This window comes from Balaenoptera borealis, assembly GCF_965194805.1.
Source record: "Balaenoptera borealis genome assembly, chromosome: X".
In the NCBI taxonomy this organism is placed as follows: Eukaryota; Metazoa; Chordata; class Mammalia; order Artiodactyla; family Balaenopteridae; genus Balaenoptera; species Balaenoptera borealis.
In genome coordinates this window covers 17,202,080-17,214,092 of record NC_138881.1, presented here as the reverse complement: position 1 = coordinate 17,214,092, position 12,013 = coordinate 17,202,080, and the positions used below count along the sequence as shown (strand labels likewise).

At 38.0% G+C, this 12,013-nt stretch overlaps 1 protein-coding gene across 6 annotated transcripts in view; it reads left to right on the top strand.

Annotated features, from left to right (window-relative positions):
* The window catches only part of RPS6KA3 (ribosomal protein S6 kinase A3), a 108,329-nt gene extending 99,407 nt beyond the window's left edge, over nucleotides 1-8,922 (top strand). For all 6 annotated transcript variants that reach the window (XM_082375628.1, XM_082375624.1, XM_082375625.1 and 3 more), the window contains 2 exons: nucleotides 2,691-2,831; nucleotides 3,478-8,922. In XM_082375628.1, coding sequence (XP_082231754.1) covers nucleotides 2,691-2,831; nucleotides 3,478-3,600 — 264 coding nt within the window. In that variant the 3' untranslated portion in view covers nucleotides 3,601-8,922. The remainder of the gene's footprint in view (nucleotides 1-2,690; nucleotides 2,832-3,477) is intronic.
* Nucleotides 8,923-12,013: the final 3,091 nt, after the last annotated feature.

Genomic DNA, 12,013 nt, shown 5'->3' with positions numbered 1-12,013 from the left:
TTAAAAGCTTTTGAGAAAATAATTTTTCATAATCTCTAGTGAGAAAAAATAATATCAGTTAGAAACCTGTTTATAAAGTTGTATTGAAATGATGTTACCAAATAACTCGAACTCAAAAATTGACCACTAATTTTGTTTCTTTCCCAGAATATATTGGTTTGGCTTTATTATCTATATATCTCAAGCTACTTTTTACTGATGAACATGATGAATAATAATGGTGGTGGTCTTCATGATTTGTGTGTCTCCTCTGTGCCTCACACTGCACTTTACCTAAATTATCCCATTTAGTCCTGTTAACAACCCTGTAACATAGGTGGTAGTATCACCATTTCACAGTAGGAAACCAAGGCCCAGAATTTTAGTGTGAACTTATCCTCAGTTATACACCAGGCACATGTGGATGCTCCAAAATAAATAGCTGATTCCAAAGCCCTTGTTCCCTAGAATAACTACACCATGTTCTATTTTTGGTCCATATTATGAAGAAAGGGGTCAATCTTTCTCACAGTAGACAGTAATTTAGTTTTATATGTCTGCTTGAAATCTATTTGGAAAGCCTTTCTCGCTGCAAGACCTGCCATCCCCTGAATAACGCTGATTTGCTTTCTAACTCTGCTCTAGTTTCACTTTATTTAGAGAAAATTTTTTAAAAAGAAGAGCATAGTTTTTCATTTCAAAATAAGTAAAACATAGAGGAGATGAGGAAGATACATATTGGTAAAAAGTGCTTGCTCATTTTTCTTAGAGGTGGATGCTTGAGTTGAGGTGATTGCATTAGTAAATAGGGTATGTCAGAAATTTTTATAGATACTTTTGGCATAGAGATGAAGCCTCAGTTGACCAGCTTAATGTCTGTGTAGATAATATTTAGTTTTGTAACTGTATTTAAAATGATATGTTAGCCTTTCCCCTTGTTTAACAATAAAATTTTTTAAACCAGATAATTCATTTTTCTGGGTACTTGTTTACTTTTTAATTCATGTATTGAGCACCTACAATGCGCTTAGTAAGTGAAGGCTCCAGGGATAAAAATGTGACTCAGATGGAATTCCTGATCTCAGAGAGCTCACAGTCTAGTTGGGAGATAGCCAAAAATATACAGTACAGTGTCACATGTGCTGTTACAAGGCTCTGTTTTCTGTGCTAAAGAAGTTCACAGATGATGCTTGATCAGAAAGATTTCAGGGAAAGCTTTCCAAAAGCAATGAAGGGATTCGCCAGGCAGCTTTGGGAAGCAGAAGGATGTAGTCCATCCCAGGCTGAGGGATCAGCCCATGCGTGGTCCTGATGGCATGGGAATGGCAGAATGCCTCCAGGGCAGTTCAAGGAGTTTGGTATGACTAGTACAGGGTACACGTGAGAGGGTAGCCGATGAACCCCAATTATGGAAGGCTTTGTCGATCATGCTCAAGATTTGGGGTTTACTCTAAGTATTGGGGAACTGTTGAAAAATACTAAGCATTGTAGTGATCAGATTTTCCTTTTTCAAGGTCACTCTGTGAAGTAGTAGTTCTTATCCATTGGAGTCCACCACAAACTTTGTCACGATCGGTTGTCAGGCATATCAAGTAATGTTACCGTAGAAAGTATCAGAGTTTACACACTGCCTGCTTTTTTTAGTAAGTTAAAGCAAGTCGAGGTTATCTCTATAATTTTTGTAATTTGGTTCTCATTCACTTGCATTTTATTATGCTTTTTTGAGTGCAAGGCAGGTGAGGATGAGATACAAATAGAGCACAAAAAATTGCATCCAACTCGTAGCCTATCTTAAGAATGCCATGTGATTACTAATAACTTTTGCTAATTTGTCCAGTTAAGACCTGTGATTACAAGTATAATGTAATACGGTGAATACCCACAAAATTGGGAAGTAGAAAAAAAATAAAAATAACTCTGTAATCTTTGAGGGGAGCATTTAGAGCCCTCCAGTTAATTCCTGTTATTGGACAGTTATGTACTGCTTTTCAGCATTACCAATAGCACAAAAAAGTCTTAAGTAGCTGAAAATTACTTAGAAATAAACCCACAAAAATGTAGAAAACTCAGAATATCTGAGGGAAAAAAGAGCCAAAGTCCTTAAAGATACATAAAATGTGGTAAATTTACCCTTTGTAATACACCAAAATTACTGTTACTCAGGGAGGAGAAAACAAAGACCTAAGTTTTCGCTTTTCTTTTTTTTTTTTTTTTTTAGAAATTCACGTTCTTTTATTTATTTATTTATTTATTTATTTATTTATTTATTTATTTATGGCTGTGTTGGGTCTTTGTTTCTGTGCGAGGGCTTTCTCTAGTTGCGGCAAGTGGGGACCACTCTTCATCGCAGTGCGCGGGCCTCTCACCATCGCGGCCTCTCTTGTTGCGGAGCACAGGCTCCAGACGCGCAGGCTCAGTAATTGTGGCTCACGGGCCCAGTTGCTCCGTGGCATGTGGGATCTTCCCAGACCAGGGCTCGAACCCGTGTCCCCTGCATTGGCAGGCAGATTCTCAACCACTGCGCCACCAGGGAAGCCCCTGCTTTTTTTTTTTTAAACAAATTGTCATATTGACCAAATTGCTTTGCACCCAAAGGTCTGCTAGTGGGAAAAAATAGTGTCATAGAAGCCAAGGCAGAATACTCAACAGTATCAGGTGCTATAGAAAAACAAAGGTTTAAGTTTATTTTATTATTCTTTTTCCCATTATAGGACCTGGTGTCAAAGATGCTTCATGTGGACCCTCATCAGAGACTGACTGCTGCCCTTGTGCTCAGACATCCTTGGATCGTCCACTGGGACCAACTGCCGCAATACCAACTAAACAGACAGGACGCACCGCATCTAGTCAAGGTGAGCGGACCATTTGGGCACTGTGTGCCACGTGTCCTCCAGGAGAGACTATGAGACGCCCTTTCCGTACCACAGCACCTTGCCCTTTCACTTTGCCTCTCAACCTGCATCCAGTTCTTGCGTGGGATTCTTTTATAGTGGGTGATTTAGAAAAGAAAAGGTCAAGGCATGCCAAAATAGCATAATAAAACCAGTTCAGGAACGACTTCTGAATTTATCAATCAGATAAACTTTATGGATTTCCTAACTTTTCTTTGTACTTGTCTTTCTTACGCACAACCCAAAGCAGACTCCTTGAGGTTGTCAGCAGTGGCAAAATACAAATTCTAAAACAGCATGCCTTGCTGACTCTCATGGTAAAGGATTGCAAAGGAAAAACAAATTTAATAGTCCTGAGAAAAGTAAGGACTGCTTGTTATGAGCCCACCCCTGTCCTCTCTCATCGATAATTTCAACCTCCCACATTGGCCTCTTCAGTTTTAGTTAAAGCAGAGGATTTGACCTGTGTGGTTATTTTCATTATGAGCCTAACAAAATCTATATAAATTTGCATATGAAGAAAATATCTGGGAAAAAATCATTTCATATTCTGTGTACAGGTGACTACCCATTGTCATTATTTGTGACCTTTCTTTCCTGTTTTCAGGGTGCCATGGCAGCTACATACTCTGCTTTAAACCGTAATCAGTCACCAGTTTTGGAACCAGTAGGCCGCTCTACTCTTGCTCAGCGGAGAGGTATTAAAAAAATCACCTCTACAGCCCTGTGAAGTGACCTCAGTGAGATATTTGGTACCATGGTGTAAGCTGATAGCACAAGTTCTGGCGACAGGTAGCACACACCTGAGAGACACCTGCAAGCACACACTGTCCCAGCTGGTACCCACAATGCTGCTGCTCCTGCTGCTGCTCCCGCTTCCGTCTCTTCTCGCTTTAGATGATTGTTAGCAAGTTAGATTTTCCTGGAGCTTCGGATGAATTGCAAATGGAAACATGATGAGGATATATTCACTGAATCAACAAGAAGAATAATGAACATATGAATACCACCTAAAAATACACTGAATAAAGTACTCTACACCACATAGCATTATTTTTATAGAAAATATTTCATGTCCCTTAAATATTCTTTGTTAGTTATAGGGATGGACAGTTTATGTTAAGCACTTAGCTTAAACAATCCGTTTATATTAGCACTGTATCCCTTGTGCCATCCAACATTTTGTATGTTTTTGTAAACAGTTCATATACAGTACATTTCTGTACTGCTTTCTTTAATGTATACATGCCTTGTTTAACTTGGAATCTATTATTAATCAATTGACTATTAAATCTGGTTAAATAGTTCACCTGGATTAACAGTATTGTTGGACAGCCCTAAAAATGGCCAGATTGTAGAACAGCCGTTGAATGTAATACTTCCAAAATGTACATATCTCTCCCCATGTCTGTTTCACTGGTTCGTTCGTTTGTTTCTTAAAGTCAGGTGCTCTGTCAGGCTAACCTAGAGAGCTGTTATGGTAAAGAAAGTTATCATATGTGTGTGGTATGACATCAAGAGTACACCTGTGAAGTTAGTCCATATACTTTGCAACTCCTTAGGGTCTTTTTTCCTTAATTAAGGAAGTAGTCCTTGCACTTTTAATCTTAAATAGTATCCATTCTTAGTAGTTGACATAAATTTGGGATTTTTCCCAATATACATCAAAGGCCTTTAAGAGGCATGGTGAAGAGATTGGCGAAGGAAAATTTAGCAACAGGTCATTGAAGTCCCATTGAATATTTCATGTTTAAATAGATCAAATTGCAGAATTTAGCATATGAATAACAGGATACCTGTTCTTGTATACCTGCAGGAAAAGTATGCTTTTTGGGGGAAAATAAATCATAATGAATTCTATCCCATTAAGATGCTCTATATTAAACACTAATTTGAATGTAATAAAGGCCACAGGCCTCTCTATGAAATTGGATTTAAACTTTCTTATTCTAGGGAATAAAACATTCTTGATCAAACAATCATAGCTGAGGTAGGCTAAGTGAATGTTCGGCATTGAGTGTTTTCTGAATTCCTCCTGATGATTTATAGCCATATAATGCTTTCTTTTCTTTTTTTTTAAATTTTTATTGGAGTATAGTTGATTTACAGTGTTGTCTTAGTTTCATATAATGCTTTCTTTAACTTCAGAAATGATCAGTTTTCATAATGGTCACTGGATCTGCTTAGATTAGAGTATTCATTATCTACATCTAATTTGTTAGTTTCCACAATATCATTAAAGAAACTTCTGCATCCATTACTACCTGTATCTTTGCCAAGCTACCTAGCATACATCAGTATGTAATATGAAAAACATATGAGCAAGGAAAAGGTGATTTAACTTATCTCATCAAGATTGTGCCTGAACAGATCTTTCCTAGTCATGTACTAAGCCATTTACATCAGAAATCTTTTTTCCTGCCAGAAGCTTTCAATCTTCCCCTGAGAGTACAAAGCCAAGAAAGCATGGTTTATCTAAATATCTTGGAAGCCACTTGTTATTCCTTAATTTCTCCTCTGTGCAATTAAAGGAAAAGAGAAAATCTATCATGCCTTTTGCCCAAGTGACACAAAATGATTATTGCATAGAAAGCAAATATAAGTTTATCTTCTGAATAAAAAATGTATAGGAGGAGGGATTTCAGAAGATCTAGATGGAGAAAGTTTTTAAATATTCTTGAGTATATGGATGCTAGTTATTAACAGCTGCTTCCAGTGCCTGGAAAGAAAGCTTTGTTTTTCTTTCTCCTCTATTAAGTGTTCCCAACCATCCATGGTCATCCCAAATTCTTGTCACTTTTAAAATGTTAATGTAACTCTAGGCAGAAAAAAGATAACATTTTTCAGATTTTTGACACTAACACTATTCCATAAGTGCTTAGGTGTATTGCCCATCATCGTCTTTTAGAACCAGAAGTAAATGTGTAAATGCTTTTAAATTATCTAGTCCAACTTTCTCATATTGCAGGTAAAGAACCTGAGACCCAAAGCAAAGACTAGAATCCTTAACTTCCCTTTCAGTTTTTTTCCCTCATAACACCGTGCTGCCTTCCCCTCGTATTATCACTCGACCACAAACTGAGCTGTTCAAAAACTATATATTTCTTGGGGCAGTCCTCTACTGGTATATGAATGCCTTCTTTGCCTAGTACAGCTGCCAGTTTTATTGGAGAAAAGCAAGTTATATGTTCACAAAACTGAAGGCTTTCTGCCTAAAAAGCAGTTCATGAGTATAATTTATTTCATCTGTGATTCTGGTGTTCCTATTGCCTTTGACAGAGCAGACAAACTGGGCCAACAATGTGCTCTAAATGTAACGCTTGTGCTGGGATAACCTTTTCATTAATTTCTCCAAGTCCAGTTCCTCCTGGCCCCTATAGTTGTGGTAGTGAGGCGATTTCCCAGTTAGTGCTGCTGGTTACCAGGGCTTCTCCCAGGAGGTTTTATTTCAGTCTGAAAGATATTTCAATATGAAAGAAGGAACTAAACTATCAGGCCACTTTTACAAACCTCCTCTTAGCTTATAATCCAAAATAATATCCAGAATGGTAGACTTAACATTACCAAGCATATACTGGAAAATATGGATTACACTACCATGTGTTTTCTATCTTCCCTTTCAAGTGATGATGCTAAATTAAGGTAAGTTTTTTGTCCTTTTAACCTGTCGTAATAAGTAAGTCATTTCAGCTCCTAATTTACAGATATGTCTTCTTTCTAAGTACAATAGACCCTTCACTTTAACAGATTTGATATGGATTCATTTATTCACAAGCAACCCCAAAAGTCCAAAAATATAATAATTTTGACAGGGCACAGAATCAAGATGCTGTGAGGCTGGAGACTGACGTGTGGGAAAAGTCACTTAGTGAGTATCTGGAGAGGGTGTGGTGTGTATGCAGTAGAGATTCTACATTTCACACACACTGGGCTGCAAAGAGCAGGTTCAGGCCAACCATTTCCCATCTATTTTTAAGAAGTGGTTGCTGTTGGGACCAGGGGACATCATGGGAGGTGGGGCTAGCCTGTTAGCTGTGCCCTGTACCCTCAGCCCAGGAAAGGTTTCATGAATGGGCAGCATGGGTTGGGTAAGAAAGAGGCTGGGGTACGTCCAGCCTCAGGTGAGAGCAGAAAAGCGTTCAAGATTTGGGGGCTTGGTATAGATGTGCATCACCATGAAAGTCAGCAATACACATTTCAACATGGCTTTGATTTTCTCTACTTCCTGGCCTTTACAAATGAGCTAAAATTTTTCAGGCTGCTTTACTATTGAGAGAATTCTCTCTTATGGTGGTATCCAGCATTTGAGATTTATGAAGGCATTAGGACAGATATCTCAGGAATGTAAATGGTCAGAAAAGGTCTGCTTTCTGTGACTAACAAATATGATGGGTTCCATGGCTGACCTTGGTGCTTAAACCAGGAGGTTTCAATCCAGTCCTAGAGTTCTGTCCCTCCGAAAGATCCAACTCCACGTGACTAACAAGCTGGATGTATACTTTGAGCCTTATTTAATTCACAGATAAGTTGACTTAACTCAGCATTTTTATTTCAATTAATGAAAACAGTCCTCTTTTCACCTCCAGATTGCTTACATTTTGCTGGTCTCCCCAAGTGACCATTGGTGGAGACCAGTTAATGAAGGAATGAAACTCGCTTTCTTGGGAGTGTGGTATTCTGCAGAGCCACGCTTAACCACTTTTTCTAGTGAAGAATCTACAGAATGATAATAACTAAATATGGATGGCCAAGAAGAATTTGTATCTACAGTGCGCTTTATGTATTTTTGACACTGCTGTATTCTGTGTGATCGAGTGACTTGTAACTGGTTCCAATGTGACTGAATGTTTTCAAAGAATTCTAGTAACTAAGTCGACTTAATTTTCTTAAGCCTTGTATTACTATCAGTCTCACATTTACCACTTTGATTCCAGTCTTTTAACTGTTCATACCAGGGCATACCAAGGGTTGGGATGAGAGCCTACTTCCTACCTCTTAAGGCACTTTCCTCATTATTTTGCCATATAACCTTGAAGTGCATGATAAGCTGTTTAAATGTCCATGACTTCTCCCAGAGCAACTAGCAAAGTATATGACATTGAATAGAGATTAGTGGAAAGGAAAATTTAGAGACTAAGTTCAGAGGTGCAAACCTCAAGAAAACCTCTTTAGAGCACATACCATTTGAGTACAATGTATGTAAACGTATGTGAGAAGAGAGTCGCTATAATAGTCCTCTCTAAGTAGATTAGTTCAATATCTAATGGAAGTGAAAATCTTTACTCCTATTATCACTATAGTACTGAGTGAACTGTATACTGAGTTTTTCAAACAAGTACTTAAAATAGAACTTTTAAATACAAAGCAAGGGCATAAGGATAAAGGTTTTGGTTTGCGTTTCTCTAAGTGTAGTTTACCATCTAAGGCTTTGTTTTTTAATTTTTAAAGAAAGCTTCAAGGTATTGCCATTCCTTAGCATCCTTAATGATTATGGGTGATGAGTTTTTAACTCTTAAAATTATATACCTGTATTATGTTTATCTTAACTCTTACCCTAAGCAAAAGGGAAGGTATACACCTAAGGGATGTAATTATTTTGCATTTTTGGCCATGGGTGGGAAAGGGATGGGTATCTACTTAAACAGTTTTTAAAAAAGAAAAAAATCACAAATATTTTTCTACTATTATATATGATTTTACTTTATACTAGTTTCTCTCTAGTAAGGCATGCCAGAAGCCCAAGGCACCATACCATGAGTTCATATGTATCGTACCTTTTATTGGTGGTTAAATCGCATCAGATGCTTGGCCCTGCTGCCATAATTATGAAATGCTTGTAAAGGATTAAATATCACTGAATACTTTAAATTGTTTTACTTAAGAGTCTAATCTGGGAAGTTTTCAAATCATACTATTAATGTATAATCAAAGCTCTTTCAGATGTATCCATGAATAATCCTGGAACAATATTGCTTGTATTCCTGTCACAGAACAGGTTTTGTAATCTTTAAAAGAAATGAAAATTTATATAATAAAGTTTCAAATAAATTCATGTATGTCCCTTTATGAGATTATTTCAATTATATGACTGTTAATCCTTCATATTATCAAATTATTCTATCTAAAGTATACATTTATCAAATTGGATTGATAGAACTTAAAACAGGAATGTTTCTGAGTTAATAAGAAGTGTAAAATAATTTTTCTATTGCAAAGTCTTGCTTAACCTAAAGAGTTTGTCAAATCAGACTCATATCAGTCATAGATCTTAGCCAATACCAAATTTGATTAATGATTTAAAGGATACAGGGTGATCACTAGGCACAGGTGAAACAGTCTTTTCTTGGAGAAGTCCAACATTACCAGACTTAGCTCCACAATGCCCTTTTTCTCCCTCATTACGGTGCATTTTGAATTCAAAATTAAAGGACAGTTTCCTTCTGGGCAGTGTTTTCGGAGACATTGTATAAACAAAGGGAGTCATTTGGTTTTGCAACGTCCTCTTTTTATACCTCATTAATTACACAGTTTAAATGATGAGCCCCATTCTCCAGCCAACCATGCCTCATAAATCCATAAATTCCAGGCTTTACAATAAGCCATCTCTATAGACCAAGTGCGTCTTGCTACAAGCTTTTGAGAGAGAAGAATTTTTCGTTTTCTTTCCGCTAGTAAATATTATTAGCACTTTTAAAATGGAAATTAGGGGGCTTCCCTGGCGGTCCAGTGGTTAGGACTCCAAGCTTCCACTGCAGGGGGCCCGTTTTTGATCCCTGGTCAGGGAACTAAGATCCCCGCAAGCTGCGTGGCACAGCCAAAATAAATAAAATGAAATAAAATGAAAATTTGATTGAGGTCTTGATTCCTGGTAGAGAGGGAATGGGTTGTAGGCCTGCGGTTAGCCCTTTTCTTCACAGTTGACATTTTTAGTAGTTTTATATTAAGATGGTGCATTAGTCTGTTAGGACCACCACAGCAAAATACCACAGCCTGGGTGGCTTAAAAAACAGAAACTTATTTTCTCACTGTTCTGGAGTCTGAAAGTCCAAGATCAAGGTGCTGGCCGGCTTGTGTTCTTCTGAGGCCTCTCTTCTTGGTTGATCACCTGAACTTCTATCTCAGAAACACCCTGAATTCCCTTACATCCTTGCCTTTATACTGCATCCACTGAGCAGTAACTATTTTGGAAGAAACCATACAATTATGCAAAAGGATACCACTGCAGATTTATGTTATCCAATCTCAGCTAAGCTCTCAGTATTGTTTGTCAATTACTTTGTTTTTTCCTTGGACAGACCCATTTTCCCATTTCTTTTTTTTAAACAGCTTTATTGAGATATAATTTACATACCATAAAGTTTCCCCATTTAAAGTTTTTTAGTATATTTACAGAGTTGTGTGACTATGATCATGATCTAATTTTAGAACATTCTCATCATCCCATAAAGAAACTTTGTACCCTAGTCGGAGCCACCACTGTCTTTTGCTTGGACTATTTCGGGTAGCCTCCTGCATGGTGTCTGTTTCCCCCCTTGCCCCTCTACAGTCTCTTGTTAACACAGAAGCAAAAATGATCGGTTCAAAACCTACTAAGGATTATAACAAGTGATCTGGTCTCCCTACCTCTCTGATCTCATCTCCCCAAGCTCCCCTAGCTCACTGCCTTCTAGCCACATGGGCCTTCTTGCTGTTTCTTGAATATGCCAAGCATGCTCCCACTCAGGGTCTTTGTCCTTGCTGTTCCCTCTGCCTAGAACACATTTCCCCCAGATGTCCCCATGACTCACCTCCTTCCAAATGATTCTGATGATCAGTCATGTTTGGGAGCCATCCTGTAACAGAGAAATGAAGCCTGGTTTTTTTTCTCCTTTGGTGTTTTATATTGAGTAATTGACAGACACTTTTGATTTTTAAATATTTAAACTTCAAATATTTGGAATCTGATTACTTGCCATGTGCTAGGCACAATTACTGAACACTTGAATGCATTATATCAATTTAATTCCCACGACAACCCCAAATGGTAAGTTCTATTCCCACACCCTATTTAAAGATGAAAAAAACTGAGCCTTATAAATAGGTTAAATAACTTGTCCAAGATCATATAGTAATAAGTTGCTGCAGAGCTGAATTTGAACCGGGTCTCTCTAACTCCAAAGCCCAAGTTCACAATTATTTGGCCTGGAAGTTATTTAAATAAATTTTATAGATATCTTTTCATCCTCAATTGTGTAAACTGCAAAATACTGCAAATGGAAAGAGAAACCCAGATCTTTCCATTTCCTCTAAGAAGTGCATCTGTCATTGGTTTGTCATCCTCAACTCTTAATAATGTTTTGGGCTGGATAATGCTTTGTTCAGGGGTGAGGGGCCTGTGCTGTGCACTGTAGGATGTTTAGCAGAATCCCTGGCCTCTGCCCACGAGATGCCAGCAACACGGCCTTCCTTCCCCAGATGTGACAACCAGAAGTGTCTCCAGACACTGTCGAATGTCCCTGGTAGAGAACCACTTTGTTTGACAATTGTACTTTACTTCTCTGTCACTTAGGTATGTCCACCTCCTTAGAGAGAAAATGTTGAAATGCTAATGTTTTCAGAAAGGTGATTTATTTAAAATAAGCTTACTTAAAAATAAAGCTATTCATCCTGCATAGTCAGCTGTATTAGTTTGCTGAAGTTACCATAAACAAAGTACCACAGACTGGGTGGCTTAAACAACAAAAATTTATTTTCTCACAGTTCTGAAGGCTACCAATCTAAGATCAAGGTGTCCGCAGTGTCAGTTTCTTTTGAGGTCTCTCTCCTGGGCTTCTAGGATGGCCGCCTTCTTACTCATGCGGTGCTCCCCTCTGTGCTGTGTGCTAATCTCTGCTTACTTATAAAGACACCAGTCATATTGGATCAGGGCCCACCTTAATGATCTCATTTCAATTTAATTACCTCTTTAAAAGACCCTATCTCCAAAGTCACATCCTGAGGTATTGGGGGTTATGAATTCAACATACGAATTTTGGGAGGATACAATTCAGCCCCTAACACTGAGTTTGTCTTCTCCCCTCCCTTCCTGTGTGTTGAGCACTTACTATGTGCCAGACATTCTGCTAAATGCTGTTAATAGTAAGCAAGAGATGTGATCTCTGCCA